Source organism: Engystomops pustulosus, chromosome 3 (genome assembly GCF_040894005.1).
Source record: "Engystomops pustulosus chromosome 3, aEngPut4.maternal, whole genome shotgun sequence".
Taxonomy (NCBI): domain Eukaryota; kingdom Metazoa; phylum Chordata; class Amphibia; order Anura; family Leptodactylidae; genus Engystomops; species Engystomops pustulosus.
The window spans coordinates 147,823,529-147,848,889 of record NC_092413.1 but is presented as its reverse complement, the minus strand read 5'-3'; the positions used below and the strand labels follow the sequence as shown (position 1 = coordinate 147,848,889).

Genomic DNA, 25,361 nt, shown 5'->3' with positions numbered 1-25,361 from the left:
TCCCGACGTGTTACCCGAATATTTCCGATTTGCGCCGATTTCCCCTGAATTGCCCTGGGATTTTGGCGCACGCGATCGGATTGTGGCGCATCGGCGCTGGCATGCACGCAACAGAAATCGGGGGGCGTGGCCGTACGAAAACCCGACGAATTCGGAAAAACCGTCGCATTTGTTTTTAAAAAAAATGTGTCGCGGAGCTTGCACTTACCTTCACTAGGAATAGGCCGGTGAACTTGAGCGCGTTCCGATGCTCTTCAGAGCAGCAGCGCCACCTGGTGGAGGTCGGAGAAACTGCCTTAATAAATCCCAGCCGGACCCGAATTGCTGGATCGCAATTGGACCGGGTAAGTAAATCCATATTGTCTGAGTCACCAGATTTACCATGTGCTGGTATTACGAATGAGCACACAATTCTTAGAACTACACTGAGATAGTCTTATACTATGTAAGATTATCCAGCATCAAACTATCAAATACAAATGTGCAATATAATGCTGTGTGTATCACTGTGCTTGTTCTGTTCCTGCAGTAAATATTGCTCAGTAGTATCAAGGTTGTAAATCTGGTTATGGTTCTGTTTCTATGTAGTAATCTTGGTTCTGATTTCTGATGCTATTTCTATGTAGTCATTTAGGTTTTGATGATGTATTTAGGTAGCAGACTTGGTTTAGGTAAAGTTTACATTTAGTGAGCTTTATGTATATATGTAGTAGCTTTCTATGTTTAAAGCCTGTATATGTGTAGTAAGATTGGATTTAGATGCTATATGTTTAGTTATGTTGTAGTTTCTGTGCAACAAGTTTTGTTATATTACTGTTTTTATGCACTAAACATTAAATCATTTAAAATCTCTAGACTGGGGAAGCCACAATATCTTTACAGATCAGGGTTTATGATAGTCTTAAACATATACAACTCATGGAAAACATAAGATTGGAAACTAACGTGTGTGGTGAAAAGGTGCCCACAAAGTTCCTAATGGTGTTTGTGGGTGCCATCATCATAAAATATACCAGTTTGGGAATAATAAAACCCTTCTATAGTCTAATATTACATCACAGAACATTATGTGAATATGCAACAAATAAACCATATGGAACACATATAAAATATTAGAAGAATGTTCACAAGCTAAATAGGGGTGTAGCTAAACCCTGTACCTTTATAATCTTATCACATTGTCAGCCCACAGCAGCTCATAGCACAGAGGAATCAGGAAGTGTCTGCTTAGAGAGTCCCCACACTCTGGAATTTTACACTGAACATCACCGAGTGTTAGGACTGAAAACAGTTAACACCTTAACGACTTGGCCCTTTTTAGTTTTTTCACTTTCATTTTTCACTCCCCACCTTCAAAAATCTATAACTTTTTTATCTATCCACATAAAGAGCTGTGTGATGGCTTACTTTTGCGTAACAAATTGCAATTCATAGTGACAGTACTTAATATTCCATGCCGTCTACTGGGAAGCGGGAAAAAATTTCCAAATGCAGTGAAAATGGTGAAAAAACGCATTTGTGATGTTTTCTTGTGGGCTTGGATTTTACAGCTTTCACTGTGCTCCCCAAGTGACAGGTCTACTTTATTCTTTGGGTTGTTGTGATTACGGGGATAACAAATTTGTATAGGTTCTATAATGTTTTCATAGATTTACAAAAATTAAAACCTCCTGTAAAAAATTTTTTTTTAAATTTTGCTATCTTCTGGTGCCAATAACTTTTTCATACTTTGGTGTACGGAGCTGTGGGTGGTGTCATTTTTTGTGACTTTTGATGGCGTTTTCATTGCTATAAATTTCCGGACTGTGCGATCTTTTGATCACTATAGATTTTTTTTATATTTTTCAAAATGGCCAAAAGTGCCATTTTTGACTTTGGGTGCTATTTACCGCTACAGGATAAAGCACAGTGAAAAACCGTTATTATATTTTGATAGATCGGGCATTTTCAGATGCGGCAATACCTAATGTGTTTATAATTTTTACTGTTTATATATATTTATATCAGTTCTAGGGAAAGGGGGGTGATTTGAATTTTTAGGTGTTTTTATTATAATTTTTTATTTAAACTTTTTATTTTTACTTTTACTATTTTTCAGACTCCCTAGGGTACATTAACCCGCCTTAACACAATAAGGCAGCATTCACATGACCATAAGGAGGACCTTTGTATGGCCACAAGCTTGCTGTGTACATACGTTCCCCATAACTGGCAATGGTCGCACACAGAACGGTACAAGGCCTCGCATGTATGGCACCGTACTGCTCTGTACACAGGAAAAAGATAGCACATGTACTACATTTCCCCGTGTGTACGGCCTATATGCTGGGCTTTTCTATAGGGATAAGGGTCACCACTACCCCTCTCCATGCCGTCGGATGTACAATTGCCTGGCAGGCATACGTTTGTATAAATGTAGCCTAAATATAATTTTTAACCCTTTACTTGAATTTACTTAACAATAGTTTTATTGCTGTTATGATCTATCACTCAGTGTTGGTCTGTGTTAAATTCCAGGCTGTGATCGGGACTCTCTAAGCCGATACATCATGATCCATATAGTTCTGTGAGCTGACAATGTGGATAGATTAACAGGGTACAATGTTTATATGCACTTTCATTTACCTTCTGCAGAGAGAGAGCATTGGACAGAAAAGCAAAATGGCTGCCAACCCTAAAGTCAAAATTGAAATTGTGTACACCAGGACAGATAGAGACAGGTTGGAGTTATATCTGTGGAATGCTGTAATTCTGTTAATAACAGTAAATTAGAGAATATGCTATTTTTTTTTATCCTGAGTACATTTAAGAAACTTGTCTTCCTGGGAATATCCCTTAAAATTATCTTTATTGTGTAAACAGGGATTCAAATTTGAGAACTTTATTTAATGGAAAAACCCTTTTAAAGTTTAAAAAGCTTACCCATTATGTGTGCAACTTCCGTCTATGCTTTTTTATGAGTCAACTCTATGCTTTGTATGAGTTTGAAACTAATTTATTTCTTAGTTGTGATTCAGCCATGCTTTCTTTATGATGCAAATCTCATTGGGGGGTTATTTTTCATTAGGAAGGCTCCATGAGACAGTTGTATGAGTTTCTTTGGAGCTTTACTGCATGTCAGAATTATTAAAGTGGTGTTGTCCCTGCACCGTTTTTCAACATTGCTGGCTGATTCTGATTTTGTGAGTTTTTGTCAAAAGTCGCATACAAAAGTCGCAAAATGTGGAAGTAGTAGTTAGAAAGGGACTGGCATGACTTTGTGACTTTTTGTATGTCATAAATCTGGCCTTACATGGCCCTGCACTAGCTGACAAACTGATAAATCTGTTGGTGAGTGCTTCTAAGTTCAGTTGGTGAGAATTGCCCTGTGCAATGTTTTGCCATGAAAAATTTCACAAAAAAAGATGAGACTTTTTGACACCAATAAAACAAGCAAAACCAATGATAAGTAATTCCATTGTTTAAACTATGACTTATACATTTTAATAAGCTCCATTGGTCAAATAGTTAGTGGTTGAGTGAAGATTCTTTTTTTTTTTTACATTTCCACTGATATTAGAGTAGGGTGGATTTTGTAATTCAGAGGATAGGCAATAAAGCAGTTCTGAGGTTTTTATGTTTGTGTTTAACTGATATATTAAAGAATGTCCACATAAAGTATGTCAGCAAATAAAAATGGAAAGTAGTTTGACAATTTCAAATTGTCCTTCCATTTCGATTTAAACATCAATATACCGGTTTTTTCGCCTTATAAGGCGCACCGGACTATAAGGCGCATTAGTCCGATGCGCCTTATATATGTAATAATTCCATATATAAGGCGCATCGGACTATAAGGCGCGGGGTCCGGGGGCGTGGCGGAGGTCCGGGGGCGTGGCGGAGACCCGACGGGACGCGACGCCGAGACGCGACGGGGAACGCGGGGAAGGTGAGCGGGGAAGGTGAGGGGGAGGTGGAGGAGGGCAGCGGACCACACTTACATAGGTCCCCGCTACCGGAGACAGCAGATCTCCAGCGGGAACTGCAGACCACGCGGCAGAAGTTGTTCATGCTGCGTGGTCTGCAGTTCCCGCTGGAGATCTGCTGTCTCCGGTCTCCGGTAGCGGGGACCTATGCAAGTATGGTCCGCTGCCCTGTGCCCTGTGCCATACATAGGGCGCACCGGACTATAAGGCGCACTTTGGATTTCCACGGAAATCCAAGGCTTTTAAGTGCGCTTTATAGTCCGGAAAATACGGTATTTCTGTTCAGTTTCCACATCAATCAAGCGACAGAAACAATAAAAATTAGCAGCACAATAAGCATCACCAGTAAATATTCTACTTGGTGACTGAAGCGAACCTGTAACCAGGAATGTCATTTTTAGCTGGTGAAAGGTACCAGTAGCCTCTGCTACACTGATTTTAAAAATTCCCTTTGCAGCATTCTGAATCATTAAAAGATTTTATAAAACTTTATTTTACATTATCTGGCTCCCTGCTAGCTGTGTGTGGTGAGCCTCAAATGAAGTGGGCAGCTGCCTGTGTCTCAGTCTCCTACATACATTCTTTCTCAACTTCACACCATCCCCCTCCTCTGCCTGGTCAATACAGGAAATGAGGAGGGGGAGGAAGCTGGATGAGTAATAATAAATGGAAGACTCTCTTCTTTAAAACAAAACCAGAACTTTGTTGCTATGGTTCAAAAGATGAAATGTGTCCCTCTATACTTTGTCAACTGTAGACAGAATAGAGAAGGAGCTTCAAGGAGACAGAGATGACAGTTTGCAGAAGTACATTCACCCTCTGCATCTGTAGCTGCTTCACATTTATAGTCACCTGTCTACTAAATCTATAAACAATTTATGGAATGATCCTATCAAGTTAAAATCTCATATATTATTAAAAAAAGAAGAATTTTTTGGGGGGCGTGGCTAGCGACGCATGGAGCTAGACGTATGAAGCGCGGGCTCCGTTGTCTAGTGGTCCTTAGCGGCACAAAGCGGCGTGCACACCTCAGAAAACTCATCCTCCGGTGCACTAAGAGTGAGTGGACACCGGGAGAATGGCGAAGGGTCAGAAAAAGAAAAGCCAGCTGAAGCTTACCCAGTTTTTTCCAGCGGCGGAGACTTCACAAGATGGCGGAGGCCACATGGCAGCGGCCCAGCACGCGGAGGAGAGCAGCCAATCCGCCTCTCCGCAATCACAGGAGAGCGACTTACTACTATCGGAGCCACTCTTGGCGCTGGATTCCTCCCTGAGTAGCCCCACTTCTGAGGCCCAGCAGGACTCCGTGCTGGATGTGGAGGTACCGTCCACCCCAACCCTCCCGCTACTAACCACACCACAGATTGCCTATAACCCAGATGCAGGCTCTTGGGCCTACTCAGCAGAGCCACCCAAACTGGCTTTCGGAGCCAGCATATCAATCATGGCTCAAACGCCTATAACTATGGCCTCTATGAAAGCTCTACTATCTGAGCTCCAAGCAAATATATCTAAGGAATTCCAGAGCTCCCTCCAAGCTCTTAAGTCGCAAGTGGATGCTCTGGGGGAGCGCACGTCCCACACAGAAGGCAAGGTGGCTGAGCTCACAGCGGCCCATATTGATATGGTGGATGCCACCACCACATTAGAGGAAGAAATAGAGGCTTTAAAAATGAAAGTCGCAGACATGGAGGACCGTAATAGGAGAAATAACCTCCGCTTTAGAGAAATCCCTGAATCTGTAAAGCCCGAGGCTTTGTCCGAATACCTGCTGGACTATTTTGCATGTATGCTCCCTGAGGCATTGCAAACAGATTTGATAATTGACAGAGCGCATAGACTGCCCAAGCCTAAACATCTGTCCTCGGAAGTACCAAGGGATGTAATTGCGGTCATACACTTCTTCCATGTAAAAGAGAAACTGGCACAGGCCGCTAGATCGCCGCCAAAACTTCAGCACGTTTTTCTTCCATATCAGTGTACTCTGATCTATCTGCAGCTACCTTGGCTAAACGCAGAGCTTTCTCCCGCTGCACATCCATATTGAGAGCGAATAACATTCAATGCAGATGGGGCTTCCCCGTTAGAATCATCATTACGAGAAATGGTTCCAAGTTTACTGCAGTATTACATGAAGAGGGTCTACAATTATGCAAAGAATGGGGTCTCCAGGATCTACAGACGGCGAACTTACCCCAAAATTGTCATTCACCGACAAGAATGGAGGAAGAATGGACGAAAGTGCGCCACGACAAAAGATGCACCACTTGAAGTTTATTATCGCCTGAATTAAGGGAACTATTCTCTCCATCTTCACCGGGTGGGGTAACCCGATCTTTTGTTTTTCTGCTGTCACTTACTCAACCATGACGGTAAACTATCTGTGCTAATGCGTGGATGACCACTTTGGGCACGCCTGTTTAGGTTGTATACCGACCTGCTCCCAATGTGCTCATACACTTTTGTTTTAACTTTTAAATGTTTAACTTTTTATTATGTTTTACCCCCTTTTTACTGGCCGTGTAATCCCTGGAGGGAATTACAATGATAGGTGGTACTATGTGTATTGGAGGGGGGGGGCTTAGTCTGGGGAGCTCCGTACCTCTTTCTGTAACCCACTTGCGTTCCATATTTGTTAGTCCTACTCGCAAGTAGCAATGGTAATTAAATTACTCTCAATTAACTCCAAAGGTCTTAATTCTCCGTGTAAAAGATCGTCAGTAGGGCAAGAAGCCAGGAGATCTCATGCGGATATTATTGGTGTTCAGGAAACACACTTAAACTCTTCTGACACTTTTAGATTCAAAAATAAGAAATTCCCACATATCTTTCATGCCCCTGCAACAGGAAAGAGGTGTGGGTCTCATTGGCCATAAGGGATACTGTTGCATTTGTACAAGACTCTATATGTATTGATGAAGGAGGGAGATATATCATTTTAGTGTGTTCCATCAATAACAAGCAATATACATTAGTAGTTGTGTATAGTCCAAAGAAAGTTCTTAGAAAGGTAATGTCATTAAAACAATGTCACTTAGTAGTTATGGGGGAATTTAACCAAGCGATCTGGCCATCCATAGACACTTCAAACACCCGAACAACATCAGAACCCACACCTTATGCTTCCTCCATATCACGTTATGGATTATTTGATATTTGGCGCATACGCCATCCAACAGAACGGGACTACACGTTCTATTCTAACTGCCACAAAATCTACTCGAGAATAGATTACTTTCTAATAGATAAATCCCTACTGTATCAAACAACCGACTCAACTATAGGTACTATATCATGGTCTGACCATGCCCCTATTACCCTTTCCATCAGGGAAGAATTCAATAACCCAAGCAATGCAGTCTGGCGCATTAACAACTATATCCTGCAGCACTATAAATGCTCCCCGGCTACCACCAAGGCATTAAAGGAATACTTTCATATAAATGACTCAGGGGAAGTGGATGACCCTACTCTCTGGTGTACCCATAAGGCCACGATCAGAGGTCACCTGATAGGCCAAGCTTCCCATGCTAAGGCTATCCACACATTTCATGAAAACTGTCTGTTGGAGGAACTAGCCACCTTACACAGACTTAATAAACAGTCACACGACACTACTAGAGCAGAGGAAATAGCTGATTTGACTGCTCAACTTAAAACCCTCAATGCCCACAAACATGACTACACTTTGCAGCGTCTGAAAATGTTGCATTACTGGATGGGGAATAGGCCCAGCTCCCTATTAGCAAGATGCCTTAGAACAAAGGAAGCAAAGGCACGCATTCCCTAAATTATTAGAAATGACAACTCCAGAGTGATGGACCCCCTAGGTATTGCGAATGCCTTTGCAGAATATTATGGTAACCTCTACAATCTGGAGGAGAATTACTCGGAGTGTCAACCAGTAGAGGCGGACATACATAAATTCTTAAGTTCCCTTAAGCTACCCCAATTCTCCCCAGAAACAGTCTCTGCCTTTTCTACCCCTTTTACAGAGCAGGAAGTCATCAAAGCCATTTCTTCCCTTAAAATGAACAAAGCCCCTGGGCCGGATGGCTTCTCTAATGAGTACCTCAAACTTCATAAACAAATACTTGCGCCATATTTGGTCAGAACATTTAACTCTTTTATGGAGTCGAGTTACATTCCCCCAGAGATGTTGCAAGCACTAGTCATTACGCTCCCCAAACCAGGCAAGGCCATGACAACCCCAACCAATTTTCGTCCCATCTCATTATTCAACTCCGATCTGAAACTATATGCCAAAATGATATCAGCTAGATTAGCAAATGCCCTCCCAGGTGTCATAATGCCAGATCAAGTTGGGTTTGTCAAGGGCCGTCAGACAGTGGATGGCACCAGGAGATTCATTAATCTGCTGTATCTAATGGAGGCTCTGCGAACGCCTTCTCTGCTCCTTACCTTGGACGCGAAGAGGGCGTTCGACCGAGTTCACTGGGGTTATCTCCGACAGGTTCTGACTAACTTTGGACTGTTAGGTCCTATCCTTAAGGCTATAATGGCCCTTTATACTAAGCCGTCTGCTAGGGTGTACACATCAGGCATTCTATCTCAACCATTCAAAATTACAAATGGCACACGTCAGGGGTGTCCTCTCTCTCCAATAATTTTCGCACTAGTAATGGAACGTTTTGCGCAAGCGATTCGCCTGGCTCCATCTATTAAAGGGGTGCAGGTCGGGGAGGGGGAGTATCGTATTGGCTTATTCGCTGACAATGTTGTACTATGCCTATCAGACCCAGAATCCTCATTAAAGGAAGCTTTCTCAATAATTCAAAAGTTCAGCACCCTCAGTTATTACAAACTGAATGCCACCAAGTCAATAGTATTAAGTGTAAATTTACCCCCTGAGCTCCAACATAAGTTGAAGAATGAATACCCATTTGAATGGGCTAAAAACTTCGTAAACTACCTAGGTATCACTCTCACTGTCCCCACTAATATGCTGGCCCAAACTAATATTAACTCATTATCCTAAACTATCATAAATGATCTCCGCTCTTTCTCGAACCTCCCCATTTCATGGATGGGCAGAATTGCCTCAGTTAAGATGATGGTTCTTCCCAAAATCTTATATTGCTTCAGAAACTTACCCATTCCCCTAAACAGATCATCACTAAAAAATATCCAAAAACTGTTGACTGCCTTTATATGGAAAGGACAAAAAGCAAGGGTACCACTGAGAACCCTAACAATGACAACGGCGGATGGGGGATTAGGGTGTCCATCAGTGATAGAGTACTATCAAGCGGTAGTGGCAGACCAGATTAAAGCATGGTGGACGGATGAGGCAGATAAACTGTGGGTAGACTTAGAGATAAGTCTGTCTGGAATCCCAACCTTAAACTCGTTCATATGGGCTATTAGGTATACTCAAGTTAAACTCCCTATAGTTACCCCTACCATGAAAGCAGCAATCATGCTGCTCAAGGAAGCCTTCCTAGACCCGAGAGTCATTTCACTAAAGATTCAGGACCTTCCGGTCTCTTCTCTTAACTTCATTATACCCAACACGAACTTTAACCTCTGGGTTGCTAATGGGATCAAGACAGTGGGGGACCTCTTGGAAGGGAAGGGAATCCGTACCTTCGAGCATTGCAATACCACATCCCCAAAGGGGAATTTTACAAATTTCTACAATTACACCACTTCCTTGCCAATCAGAAACCTCCAGAGGCGTCTATTCCTTCAAAATATGAAAGATTCCTTATTTCAATAAATCCTCAGAAAAAGGGCATCTCAGTGGCTTACTCCACATTAGTTGTCCGTCACAAGCCTAATAATACCCCCTACAGAGAGAAATGGGAGTGTGAGCTTCAGGAACAATTCACAAACGATCAATGGAGCAAAGCCATATCAATCAGCAACAAAGCTTCTAGGTGTGTCAACCACTTAGAAAACTCTAAGAAATTGCTTTACAGATGGTATTTCACCCCCTATAGGCTTTCCAAGATGTTCCCCAATTCCTCGCCACTATGCTGGAGATGCTCCCACTCTAAGGGATCTCTTCTACACATATGGTGGTCATGTTCCAGCATTGTTCCTCTATGGGCACAGGTATATAAACTTGTAACCAGGGTATTACTTTTCCCACCCCCATGGGGTCCTCAGGTTGCTCTGCTTGGTATCGGGCTTGACCACTTAAAAATCTCGAATGGGTTCCTAATGCACAACATTTTAACCACCGTAAGATTAAACATTGCAAGGTTCTGGAAGTCTCAAGATACTCCCATCATTACAGTTATTATCAGAGAAATAGAACACAATTGTGTAATAGAGGAGCTTATTGCCCACCGTACAAACTATATACCTCGCTTTAATCACGTATGGTCTAAATGGAAGGACTTCTATAGTCGCAGCTGAGGTCTAACGAATCTTCCACACTCCAAATGCCCGTAATTAAATTTGTGGGCACCCACACAGGGAATTATTGATCACGTATGTATCACAACTTTACACGGTAATATGCTGCAAACATCTCAGCCTATAGTAAGTACCCTATCATTGAACACTTGCTATTTATGTAAAAGTATATATCTGGTAATGCATGGCCTGTAACTCTCGTTGATTATTGTGTTACTTTGTTACCCAAGTTTTATTCCCACTATATTAGTGTACCTATGACTTGTATATGCTATACTTCTCTATAGGGCGGGTATCCCGTGCCTGGGTTTATCTATCCCTAGACAAGGTACAATTGTTATTTTATGCTAAAAAAAACTTCAATAAAAAGTTGATGTTAAAAAAAAAGAAGAATTTCTTTTTTAAGTTGTTCTACAGGTATTATTATTTAAAAAAAAGCATAAGAGAACTGAGTGAGATTAATTAATTATGGAAGGCCTGGAAAATGTGGGTGTTCAGAGCAGCAATACCTTGGTGTTAAAGGGTGATCAAAACACAATCAGCTTTATTAGTGGATTTTATTAACAGACAACACTTTTAGACATTGAAGAGATTTCTTTTTCAGATGGAATAACCTTCAGATGACGAGTCAATAAAATGTAGCCTGATAAATAGTTCTTTTTAATTTATCTGATATCTTCAAGAAATAAGAAACAATACTACTCACCTGCAGCGCATATGAGTGCACAATCTCATCTGTGAATATGGAGCTACTGTTCATGCACAGAACTCTGTATTCGCAGACGAGCATTGAAGAGAAGCTGGGTAGGAGGGATTTTAAGAGGCCCTGATAGCCTCTAGAAAAAAATTGCATGCATCAAAGATAACATTTTAACAAACTTCTGCCGAACGAATAGTTTCAAGAAAATATTGTACAGCTGGGGCAGAAAAAAGGAACCTACCATTGGTTCAACCTTAACCCCTTACCGACACATGACGTAAGAAGTACTTCACATGGCAGCTGCAGGTAAATGGAGAGGGCTCATGGGCATATTGCAGCAAACACTGAACAGTAACACCCGCGATCAGTGCTAGCAAAGTTCACAGCGGCTTCAAAAAGATGGCGGTGCATGGTAGCCGCCATCTTGGTTAAGATTGTAGATTGTATCTGTGATGTCATAGGGGGCTGCGATTGGTTGCCAGGATAGCCTCGGGTCTTCCAAAGACCTGAGGTTGTCTTGTTTTAACCTATTCATTACAATGTGCGATTTGCATATCATATTGTAGTATTGTAGTACTGTAGAATGGCAGTATATGGTAGGACAACCTAGGGTTAACCCCTTAACGACTTGGCCTTTTTTAGTTTTTTCACTTCCATTTTTCACTCACCAACTTCAAAAATCTATAACTTTTTTATTTTTCCACATAAAGAGCTGTGTTATGGCTTATTTTCTGCGTAACAAATTGCACTTCATAGTGACGGTATTTAATATTCTATGGCGTGTACTGGGAAGCGGGAAAAAAATTCCAAATGCAGTGAAAATGGTGAAAAACCACATTTGTGACGTTTTCTTGTGGGCTTGGATTTTACAGCTTTCACTCTGCGTCCCAAATGACATGTCTACTTCATTCTTTGGGTCGGTACGATCACGTGGATACCACATTTGTATAGGTTTTATAATGTTTTCATACATTTAAAAAAATTAAAACCTCCTGTACAAAATATTTTTTCTTTATTTTGCCATCTTCTGGGGCCAATAAATTTTTCATACTTTGGTATACAGAGCTGTGGATAGTGTAATTTTTTGCGAATTTTGATGCCGTTTTCATTACTATAATCTTTGGGACTGTGCGACCTTTTGATCACTTTTTATTAATTTTTTTATATTTTTCAAAATGGCAAAAAAATGCCATTTTCGACTTTGGACGCTATTTTCCATTACGAGGTTAAACATAGTGAAAAAACATTATATTTTGATAGATCGGGCATTTTCGGACGCGGCGATACCTAATGTGTTTATGATTTTTACTGTTTATTTATTTTTATATCAGTTCTAGGGAAAGGGGGTGATTTGAATTTTTAGGTTTTTTTATTATAATTTTTTTTTTTTAAACTTTTTTTTATTTTTACTTTTACTATTTTTCAGACTCCCTAGGGTACTCTAACCCTAGGTAGTCTGATCGATCCTATCATATACTGCCATACTACAGTATGGCAGTATATGTGGATTTTACTCCCCATGCATTACAATGTGCAATTAGCACATTGTAATGCATAGGTTAAAACGAAGTAGCCTCGGGTGTTCGGAACACCCGAGGTTACCATGGCGACGGATCACCGCTCCCCGTGACGTCATCGGGGAGCAGCGATCCACAACAAGATGGCGGCGCCCATGCGGCGCCATCTCTTTGAAGCCGCCGGCAATGCTGCTAGCACCGATCGCGGGTGTTACCGGTAAGCCTTTGCTGCAATATGCAGCAAAGACTCACCGGCTATGGAGAGGGCTCGGCCCGCGAGCCCTCTCCATGCACCGGGACCCGGCGCGCGTCGGGAAGGGGTTAAAGTACCCTAGGAAGTCTGAAAAATAGTAAAAAAATATTTACAAAACAGTTTAAAAAATTCTATTAAAAAAACCCTAAAAATTCTAATCACCTTTCTTTCTTAGAAGTCATATAAATATAAATAAACAGTAAAAATCACAAAAATGTTAGGTATCACCGCCTAATGCCCGATCTATGAAAATATAGTAACGTTTTTTCATTGCATTCAACCCCATAATGGAAAATAGCAGTAAAAGTTGAGAATGGCACATTTTTTGACATTTTTAAAATATTAAAAATTCAATAAAAAGTGATCAAAAGGCCCCACAGTCCTAAAAATATGACACCACCCACAGCTCTGTACACATCAGTATAAAAAAGTTATTAGGGCCAGAATATGGCAAAAAAAAATTTGTACATGAGATTTTAATTTTTGATAAAAAATTATGTATAATGTATAAAAACATTATAAAACCTATACAAATTTGGTATCACTGTGATCGTACCAATCCAAATAATAAGACTTTTTGGGCGCAATCTGTAAAATCCAAGCCCAGAAGAAACTGGTGTAATTTGTTTTTTCACCAATTTCACCAAATTTGGAATTCTTTTCCTGCTTCCCAGTACACAGCATGGAATATTAAATACCGTCACTATGAATTGCAATTTGTTACACAGAAAACAAGCTTTCACACAGCTCTTGACATGGAAAAATAAAAAAGTTATAGATTTTTGAAGGTGGGGAGTGAAGAATTAAAACACAAAAACTAAAAAGGGCATTGGCGTTAAGGGGTTAATAACTAGATCTGTGATGGTAGGTTAATCACTGATAAAAGTGGTATTCCATAGTTTCATAATATTTATTTCAGTTTGTTAAAATAGCATCTTGGCCATCAACGCTGCTAGATGTTTGAGCTGTATGCTTGCAAAAAAAGCTTCCCGTTGCGATTCCCATTCCTGCTCTGATCTCCTGTTGTGACCCCCGTATCTGACCCTGACCTTGCATCTCTTGACTATCTTCCTGTTCCTGACTCCAAGACTGCCCGCTGAATTGGCACTTTGACCTTGGCTGTCACCGCAGACAAGTCGCACCCGTGGAACGACCTGGTGGCACCACACCGCAGAAAGACCACATACTTCATGTGGTCATTGCTTTAATATATCAGTAAAGCATTATAATTCTCATTATATTTCATTTTATCTTAACTATAAAGATTTATAACAGTATATATTTCATAAATTAGGATCTGAGAAATACTCACTTGTGTAGACCCCTATATTAGAACTACTTCCTGCAATATTGTTTTCTCCAGCAACAGCAGAAACCAACAATGAATAATAATTCCCAGGTATCAGGCCTTCAATCTTAGCAGATGTTGTTATAACGCTTCTATTCAAAGATGGTTCCCCCAGAATCTGGATGTTGAAAAAACTTGCATTTCCATCTGGTTTGTCCCAGCTCAGTGATATAGAATTGATGGTGATGACTCCTATCAGCAGGTTCTTCACTACTTCGGGTTCTATCATAAAACAGGAAATATATATTCTTAATCTAAAGTGCTAGCAATAAGCTAGTATTTAGGATTATTCAAGGGCTTTTGCGCCATACCAGTGCTGAATACCCCCCTATGTATCTTTTTTTCTCTGGATATTTTGTCTTATTATCTGTCTAAAGATTTTAAAAAGTCGGAAAAGAATACACAAATGTTTACCTACTCTTGCTGACGAAAAACAACCAACTTTGTGACTATTTTTGTGCAAAATTAGCAACTCTTTAAAAAATTATAGTACCATCCGACAGACCAGACAAGTATGTCAAACTAACAAGCACAATTACAAATTATCGCATGGACGCAAAAAGAAGCTAGGCTGACAATGAAGCTAGATAAATTGTCCCCCAATGTGTTTTCTGCTAATGAGTGCACATACAGATAAAAAGATATTATTAAACACCCTTTCCCACAAAAAGTGCATATATCTTGCAACTCTCATTCCAAGGCAAAGTGTCAGCTATATTGTCAGCTGACAAATTGCTGCTACATACGATGGCAATCATGGAAACAGTGTTGTGGGATTTTTTTTATTTGCTGGTGCGACCCTACCACCACACCGGAGATATCAGGTGCTCTGGTCTGCACTGCTGGGCAGTTCTATGCCAGTTTTTGTCCAGAAAAAAGTATTGAAGACACGAAGTTAAGTACAAAACACTATGGAAACTTACAAGCGGGCTCCACTAACTCAGGGCCAGACTTGCGACCACGATGGTGGGTAGTCCCACAGGGATAATGGGTCCAGCAGCAGTGCATAGGCTAGTTGAGCAAGCTGCCATACAGTAGTAGGGCTCCAGGCATGTGCACTGCAGCTGACTGCCGTTCATGCAGGGGCAGAGAAGGGAGTAATACACTCCCTGTTCAGCCACCATGGACTACACGGCTTCCAGCACCAGCAAAATAATGGCATTACTATGATGGTCGTCTTAATCAGTTCTGTGGGGAACTGGCATTGAAGAGACCAGCCCCTGGACAAGTATTTTTTTCTTTTTTTTTTTTTTTTTGCAAATGGAGAACATATGGAGATGGGGCATTATAAACAGCGGCAAAAGGAGAGGAAGTCAATATAAAAAGGGGCATAAGGAGAGGGGCTCACTAAAGATAGAGGCATAATGAGAGGAGGTCACTATTAATCTGGATGTAATGGAGGGGTCCCTATAAACTGGGCATAAGGAGAGGGGGTCACTATAAATTAAGGTATATAGAGATGGGGCATTACAAAAGGGGTCATAAAGAGAGGGGCACTATAAATGAGATCTAAGGAGAGGGTGGCCCTTTAAATGAGAGCATAATGGAGTGGGCATTATAAAAGTGGGCATAATGATAGGGGCATTATAAAAGGGGACATAAGGAGAGGGGGCATTATAAGAGGAGGCATAAGTAGAGGGGGCATTATAAAAGGGTCACAATGGAGGGGCCATTATATAAGGGATATGAGGTAGGGGGGCGTTATAAAAGGGGCATAATGAGAGGGGGCATAATAAAAGGGGATATTCTGAATGTTGGCGTTATGAGATTGGGTATTATGAAGGGAGGCATAATGTGAGGGGGCATTGGGTATTGATTTTCCAGTCTGCTAAAACTTTTCCACTTTCTAGAAGTAGTGAACTGTATCAAGAGCTATGAAGCCTTATTGCTGTAAAACAATTGTAAAAAAAATACTCAAAAACATTTAGATAAGCCACTGTGTAGGACAATGTGACTTGGCTACTATAGGGGCCCTGTGGCTATGTTAGCTTTTGTGGGGGCATTGTTACTATACTGACTACAGTAGGTGAGCGCTATTACCATATCGAATACTGCGGGGGCATAATAGTGATCTTTACAGTATTAATATTGCTTTAAAAAGGTGCTAATTTTTATGTGAGATGACAAAGATGTCTTCTAATCAAAGATGCATGGTTGAATCACTAGATTTACAGCAAATACTAGTAATACTAACGAGCTCATAATTCTGCAGAATCTTGATAGTAAAATAATTTCATGTACAAAATATCTTTACTATAAAGATATGTTCTGAATACCAAATTTAGTAACAGTACACATTTCATAAATTAGGATCTGGGAAATACTCACTTGTGTAGGTCCATACATTAACACTGTTTCCTGCAATATTGTTTTCTCCAGCAACAGCAGAAACCAACAATACATAATAATTCCCAGGCATCAGGCCTTCAAATGTAGCAGATGTTGCTATGACGCTTCTATTCAAAGATGGTTCTCCCAGAACCTGGATGTTGTAAAAACTTGCATTTCCATCTGGTTTTTCCCAGCTCAGTGATATAGAATTGGTGGTGATGAATCCTATCGACAGGTTCTTCACTACTTCGGGTTCTATCATAAAACAGGAAATATAAATTCTTAATGGCCATGTTGCAGTCTGAAATTGTAACATTTAATCATTTACTTTATACAAAGAAAAAATTCTAAAAGCTCTAAAATAAGAATTCAGAGGCCAGAAAAAGCCAAACTATTGAATAAAAAACCACCAATGTTTCTTTGTTGTTGCCTATTTTTTCTTACCCCTTCTCGATGTCACCACATTAATGGGATTTGGATCCAGTCGCTGTACTAGTGGTATTGATTTAGATCAGTGATGGCTAACCTATGGCACTAGTGCCAGAGGTGGCACTCAGAGCCCTTTCTGTGGGCACTCAGGCCATTACCAGAGATGACTCCAGGTATCTTCCTGCAGTCCCAGACAGCCCAGGACTTGCTGTGCACAGAGCTATTTTAAAGTGACAGAGCTACCTGGGACTATTTTCTGCTTTATTGGTGTCCTCAGAGTGCTGGTATCAATGAAAACTGTGACAGAGAAGGGAGTATAAATCACAAATTAAATTACTGTGTTGGCACTTTGCGATAAATAAGTGGGTCTTTGTTGTAGTTTGGGCACTCAGTCTCTAAAAGGTTCGCCATCACTGATTTAGATGATATCTTTGAAGGTTCCTTAAATATTGTCATGGGGAGGACTGGGTCATCACATTGACTATAGGAGGTAGGAACTCCAGCACGTCTACAGAAACTTAAGTGATTTAAAAGGGATTTTTGGTGCTCTTGCTGGCTTTCATGCAACACAAATGGGGGGGAGGGTGTCGGACGATCCGACCAATTTGGACAAACTGCGGGGTTTAACTTAAAAATGGTGTCGCAAGCCATGCACTTATATACACCGGGAAGAAGAAGGGGAGTTCTGGTGGACCTGATCGGGGAAGTGACACATGCAGGTTATCGGGCACATGATCTTCATGAATTGCGGCAGAGTTCATCCTCGTCGGACAAATCAGTCTCTGTCCCCAATGGGGCTTACAATCTAATCAATGTACCAGTATGTTTTTTGGAGTGTGAGAGGAAACCAGAGGACCCGGAGGAAAGCCAAGCAAACACGGAGAGAACATACAAACTATTTGCATATGTTGACCTGGATGGGACTTGTAGGCAGGATCACAGCGCTGCAATGCTGTTGTGCTAATGACTGAGCCACGGTGCTTTGTACTAACATACAAAATAGGGCTTGACGTCAATCTCACACACTCCAATATTATATCAAAACAATAATAAAAACACGTAATACAAACGTTAACATTGAAATAGACAGAACAAACTGGGAGACATCTTAACATAAGAACAATCATTTCTACTTTAAAAAAAAAAATATCTGACAGCTACCCAGAATGTCTAATTGGTTTATACTTCAGTGGCTATTTCATAAGATAAGACATTTCTCCATTAGAATAATTTATAAATATACAGTTCGTACACATATTGCACTATTTAATAGCATAAATTGAGATCCCTTCTAAGGTTTTGCTCTGTTGAATGTTGGTATTGGTGCTGTTTCTATGTAGTAATCTTGGTTCTATGGTAATGTTTTTTATGAAATAAACTTGAATCTGGTGCAGATTGTACCCTGTTTCCCTGAAAATAAGTCAGTGTCTTATATTAATTTTTGCTCCTAAAGAGGCACTAGGTCTTATTTTCAGGGGATGTCTTTTTTTTCCATGAACAAGAATTTACATTTATCGTTGGACAAAAAATCTACTTCTCTAACATCCTTATGACTCTCCAAACTCTGAATTTCATGCTGTATTTCTTGTGACTCCATTTCTATTAGAATCATTGGCCCCAATCTCTCATGTTTAGTAAAAGCACTTTCCATAAATGACCCTTCCTGTCCTGGCAGCTGCTGGTATCACATTTGTAGCCAGTGATTTATTTCCATGAATTCTTCTCCATGTCACAACCTTCTGCAGCATCTAAAAGATTTACTAATACTAATGTATGGTGGGAGGGAAGCTGCTGCAGTGACGGCCGCTAGGTCTTATTTTCAGGGGAGGCCTTATATTTCTAAGCCTGAACAAAAATGTACTATGTCTTACTTTCGGGGAATGTCTTAGGGGAAACAGGGTATGTAGTAATAATGGTTTTGGTTTTGGTTTTGGTAGTAATATTGGTTTTGGCTTTATATCTGTAAAGCAGGCTTGAGTCTGGTAGTGAGTCTATGTAGGTAGTTTTGTTTGGCCACTGTATGTATATATTAAGATTTGAGTTGGTACTATCCCCAGGTGATATTTTGGTTATGTTATAACTAACATATGTAGCAAAAAGTTTTGTTACATTACATTTTTATTTAATTAACAAATTGTAAACCACTGGGGAAGCCACAATCTCTTTACATCTCCGGTAGATAGTCTTAAATATACTGTTTACTTCTACTACACCACATGGTAAACATAAGATGGGAAATTATTGTGCATGGTGGAGGGGGACACCACAAAAAGTGCAAGTCTGGGTCCCTAAAGCACCCTTCTACAACTTAATATTGTATCATATATCATTGGGTGAATATGCAACAATAAAGCAAATAGTACACACTTTTTTATGATTGACATTTGTGTTACTGCCTAGAAAAATTACTACACAAATCAACATTCTACAAAGTGCAGTTTGAACGGCTACCAAAACTATGATTTTACTCACATTTCACATACAGTAGTTACAGTATATATTCACTCAATCCACCCAAATTAGTAACCTCGTTCATTAAAGAAAATTAGGATCTGAGAAATACTCACTTGTGTAGGTCCATACAATAGCACTATTTCCTGTTATATTCTTTTCTCCAACAAAAACAGAAACCAACAGGGTGTAATAGTTCCCGGGTGTAAGGCCATTAATTATACCAAATGTTGTAGTGACAGTAGTGATGAATGTTGGTTCTCCAAGAATCTGGATACTATAAAAACGAGCATTTCCTTCTGGCTTGCCCCAGCTCAGTGATATAGAAGTAGTGGTAATGTTTCCTGTCAGCAGCTTCTTTACTACTTCAGGTTCTGTTTTGGAAAAGGAAAGATATATTTATTGTACTTTACTCATTTTATCAAGATATGAGCCTGTCAATTAAATATAAATTTGGTGACTGAAGTTAATTTTCCAGGTCATCATAGTTTAGAAAAAAAAACATTATTTTTGTAATTCTAGGTTTAAATCTATTTGCTACAATGAAGAATAGTTAAACTTCTTAAACACTACTTGAACAGAAGAAACGATTGTGTTTAACAATGACCAATTGATGGTAAAAGCAAAAATATAAAATTACTTTTAAACCGTATGGATGTATACTACTGGGATACACTTTTTAGGTAATGTAAAGCTGCTCCAAATACGAATGTCTCAAGTTTAATCCCGCACCATGTCATAAGGCTTCCTGTAGGTCATGCTTGATATCAAGGGAACTGCTTTAAGAGGCCTGGTTTTCCTTTTCCATTCCTGGAAAACTTATTGGCATGTTAACCCACCAAGAACAGAATTGGAAGAACAACAACATCTGCCCATTTAAGTCAGACAATTAATACCATGCAATTAGGCCAATTCTTATATAGATTCTCCAGCCATAAATATTATCCCCCATTAACTGGATTTTTGTTAATTTAAACCAATTTTCTAAATTTAGCCGCTTTGGTGTAAACGCCCTGCGTGCCGCCAGAGCTGCTTGTTCACCTGTATTACTTGTAAAGACCCTCACGCAACAGATAGAGCAATTACATGCACCACTAAAAAGATGGTGAACTCTGTCAGACCTGAGTCGGGAAGTGACACATGCAGGATATCGGGCGCACAATCTTAGAGAATTGCGGCAGAGTGCATTGTCGTCGGACAACTCCATTCTGGAATTCTGTGAACTCCAGCAGGAATGTAACTAAATGTGCCCCATTGTATATTGTCTCTACTGAAAATGTCAATGTTAGAATCAGTGCGTTTTAGGAAAAAAAGGAAGTAAAATATATCAATTACACATTGTTATAATGTATGTATTTTTATCATGATAGATTAATTTAGTGTTTCTCAAAAAAACTAAGCTTGAGTTGCGCAGATGGCTAGGTGCACATCTTAGTAACATTACTAATAATGTTAGCCCGGCATATGAATGTATGTCATGGTGGCAGACTGGACGCGATTCGGTTCATGGGAATTGACCTGGTTGCTCCGCAACCGAGGGAAGGTGACTGGGATAAATGCATCTTACAGCGCAAAACCATGTGGATTTTTAGGTGTGACACAGTAACCACAAAGGGTTTAATGAAAATTTGACATTCTCCTGCTTTGTTTAACCTTTTATAGAGATTGTGCTAAGAAGATTACTTTATAATGTAAAATCTTGATTATCGATAGTGATGGTCTCACCAATATTTTTTGCTGCATTTCCTTTACTTTTCCTGCCATTGAACCAAACTTTGAGTGTAATCGTTTTGAAGGGTTAATTCTGTGAATTTTTGCTCCACATGCTTGGGCAACTTGATTTGTCAGAATTACTATACATGATGACTACTAATTGGCCCCCTAATTTGTTTACTAGCCATTGCTAGGTATGCAGAGGATGTGATATAGATGCTGGCCGTTACTTAGCAAGTTATTCATTGGCATCCAGCATCACCTAGGCACATTTTTCCGACATCATTACTGACATAGGGTCTCCGGCACCGGCCACTGGAAGTGACGTAGGTTTCATCATGTCCAGTCTACTATGATGTGCTGACTTCCAGGTTCCTTAGAGCATACCCGGCACGTGTTCCATGTATGTCAGGCTGAACGACATGTCGTGATGAGCCAGTATTATGTAGCCTGGGAAATAGTTCTTTATCAAATAGGAGAAACATATCTTCTAACACACATAATATTTTTGTAATCATCTTATTAACCCCTTCAGGACTCGGCCTCTTTTGGCCTTTAGGACGCGGTCCCATTTTTCAAATCTGACCTTTGTCACTATAGGTGCTTATAGCTTTCGAACGATTTAAGATATCCAGGGGATTTTGAGATTGTTTTCTCGTGACACATTGTACTTCAAATTAGTTTAAAAATTTGGATGAAATCTTTTGTGTTTAGTTATGAAAAAAAAACAAAATTTGGCAAAAATTTTGAAAAGTTCTTTATTTTCAACGTTCTAAATTCTCTACTTTTGATGCAGGTAGTCATAGCACCCAAATAAATTCATAACTTACATTTACCAAATGTCTGCTTTATGTTGGCATGGTTTCTTAAGATTCCACATATTTTACTAGAATGTTCTGAATGGCTCAGAATTTGGGTATCATTTTTCACATTTTTTGTAAAATCACCAAAACCCGTATTTAGATCTGGACCTGGCCAACTTTTAATTGACACTGAGAGGCCTAAATAATAGCAAGACTCATAAATTACCCCATTATGGAAACTACACCCCTCAAAGTATGAAAAACCACTTTTAAGAAGTTTGTTAACCCTTTAGGTGTTTTATAAGGGTTAAAACAAAATGGAGGTGCAGTCTGCAAATTGTAATATTTTTTCACAATACACTCATTTTGGGTGGAAAATTAAACATTTACAATGGATAAAATGAAAAAGGCTCCACAAAGTGTGATACCCAATTTCTCTTGAGTACACCGATACCCCATATGTGGTGGTACCCTGCTGTATGGGTGCATGGCCGGGCATAGAAGGGAATGAGGCGACATCCAGATCAGATTTGCTATGTCACATTGTACAGGATATAATTTTTTTCTTTCTTTAATGTAGACCAATAGGGGCATATTTTTAGCCACATGAGATGCAATTTTCTGGTACGTAATTTTGGGGCATCTATAGCTAATTGGTGAGATTATATTAACTCTGTTGGTGGAGGAAATGAAAATCATCATTTTTTTAGGAAAATTTGTATGTGTGTTTTTTTTTGGCTGCTTACCATACCATAAAAATAGTATATTATTTTTATTCTATGGGTCGCCACGATTTCGAAAAGACCTCATTTATAGATTTTTTTAATTTTTTTCCCATTTTTACTGAATAAAAAGTAATTTGGCAAAAATGTTATTAATTTTAGCATCACCAAATTTTCATATGCATAACTTTTTTATTTTTCGGTTTAAGGGCTTATTTTTAGCGAGAAGGATTGTTCTTTTTGGTGGTCTTATTTTAGAGTGAATAATATATTTTTTAAATCACTTTTTAGAGCATTTATAGGGTATTAATAAAAAATTCTTTTTTCTGAAAGTTTTTTGTGTTTTTTTTTGTCCGGCATTTATCTTGCAGGTCCTGTGACGATTGTTTTATTATACAGATTGTATATAGAGCATCTTTGGGATGTGGTGGAACGGGAGATTCGCATCATGGATGTGCAGCCGACAAATCTGCGGCAGCTGTGTGATGCCATCATGTCAATATGGACCAAAATCTCTGAGGAATGCTTCCAGCACCTTGTTGCATCTATGCCACGAAGAATTGAGGCAGTTCTGAAGGCAAAAGGGGGTCCAACCCTTTACTAGCATGGTGTACCTAAAAAAGTGGCCGGTGAGTGTATTTACACTTTTTCCTGCAATATTGTTTTTTGCTAGTAACAGCAGAAACCAGCAATGAATAATAATTCCCAGGTATCAGGCCTTCAATCATAGCAGATGTTGTTATGACACTTTTATTCAAAGATGGTTCCCCCAGAATCTGGATGTTGTAAAATCTTACATTTCCAACTGGTTTGTTCCAGCTCAGTGATATAGAATTGGTGGTGATGTCTCCTATCAACAGGTTCTTCACTACTTCTGGTTCTATCATTAAACAGGAAATATATATTCTTAATGGCCATATTGCAGACTGAAATTGTAACATTTCATGATTTACTTTAAATAATGGGATTTGGGGGCGTGGCCTGGCTATGGCGGAGAAGAGACGTGCATCCTGCTAGCTCCCGCTCTATCCCCGAGTAAAGCTGTTAAACACCGCGATCCAGCACATAAAATAGCTTTAAAATGGGACCCAAAAAGCGTCCAGACCCCAAAGCATCCTGCACCCCTCTTACCAGGACTGCCACAAAAGGCATCGGGAAATACTTATCCCCCGTTATGGCCGCACCACGAGGCACCGAAAAATCAGCCGGACCTTCTCCTGCCGGACCCGCACATCCATCATCCTCCGGAGGCCGTCAGAAAGAGGTAACGAGGGAGCCTGGTGGCGGGATAGAGAAAGCTGGCCCATCGGGTCGGAGCAGTCATAGCGCTACGAGCGCAGAGCATCCCCCGCTGAAGAGAGCAGCCAAGATGGCGGAACCCGCCGCGCAGCGCGGGAGCGTGGCGCAGCGGGAGCTAAGCGCTGACATCACCCTGTCAAGCAGTGGCTCACCGGCAGATGCCCCGACAACATCCTCGGGGAAGACGCTCCAGACAGCGCCACATAGCCGTCCCAGCAAGATGGAGATGGAGGGGGACCTTTCACAGCCGGCTCCAGCGAGGCCCCGATCTTCCATGGCCTCAGAAGCGTCAGAGGTGAGAGTCTCTCCAGGGAAGCAGGAATACAGGGGTGCACCAGCATGTGGGGATGAAGGGCAGCCCCCCTCCCCCTATCAGGGCTCTGGATCGTACTCCCCAAGAGATAATAGAGCATTGGGGGACTCACCATCACACACCTTCCATGAGTGCAGGGTGCCATCACCTAAAGTGACAGCCTCATATGGGAACATGTGCTCCCCGGCTTTATGGGCCTCCCAGGATGGGGAATGGCCGTCCACACCAATACACATCTCCCCAGCGGAATTTAATCCATCTGCCTCCATTCCACCTAATGGCTCTCAGGATCCTGATGGAGCAAATTTAACCATGTCTCCTTTCTCAGAGGACTCATCACCTTCACCTCAATTGGCACAATCGAGACAAACAAGTGATTATATGCCAACCCTGTTGTCTCAAGAATTGGGAGCTTTAGCAGAATTACGAGCTCTCCGCACACATCTCCGTTCCATTCCCACTAGGGAGGACATGGTGAGTTATGTGGCTAGGCTGGAACAGTCTTATGCTGCAGAAATTGGGGTGGTCCGAGAGGATGTTCAAAGAGTGGCCGCCAGAGTTTCTGCCTTAGAGGATAGTTCTTCTACCCTTGCCAACAGGGTAAACGACCACGATTCTATGCTAGCTGCGCATGCCTTTCAGCTTCAATTTATAGCTGACCAGCTGGACGATACAGAAAATAGAGGGAGGCGGAATAATATCAGAATCCGGGGCCTACCAGAAACAGTGGATAATACAAGTCTTCACGCCACCTTGCAGCAAATATTCAACTCGCTCTTGGAAGTCCCAGCGGACACACACTTGGAGCTGGATAGGGCACACCGTGCCTTGCAAGCCAAACCAGCTGCCCAAGAGCCTCCAAGGGATGTCATATGCAGGGTCCATAAATATCAAATAAAGGACACCATAATGACAAAGGCCAGAGAGGCTGGGGAGGTGGATTTCCAAGGCACACGTCTGCAACTGCTTCCAGATCTATCACGCCTCACTCTCCTTAAACGTAAAGCACTTAAGCCATTCCTGGAAGAATTGAGAAGAAGAAACATACCTTACTCATGGGGGTTCCCGTTCTGTTTACATATTCGGCATACAAGTGGGAGATACACTCTGCAGCATCCGGCAGATGTTCCGGG

The 25,361-nt window shown here is 40.7% G+C and overlaps 1 protein-coding gene across 1 annotated transcript in view; it reads right to left on the bottom strand.

Moving 5' to 3' along the window:
• Positions 1–21,515, bottom strand: part of LOC140122876 (receptor-type tyrosine-protein phosphatase eta-like) — a 37,099-nt gene extending 15,584 nt beyond the window's left edge. The window contains exons 1-4 of the mRNA XM_072144121.1: positions 21,479–21,515; positions 19,495–19,752; positions 16,496–16,753; positions 14,132–14,389 (exon numbers count right to left, since the gene is read on the bottom strand). Coding sequence (XP_072000222.1) covers positions 14,132–14,389; positions 16,496–16,753; positions 19,495–19,752; positions 21,479–21,515 — 811 coding nt within the window. The remainder of the gene's footprint in view (positions 1–14,131; positions 14,390–16,495; positions 16,754–19,494; positions 19,753–21,478) is intronic.
• Between the last annotated feature and the right edge of the window lie 3,846 nt (positions 21,516–25,361).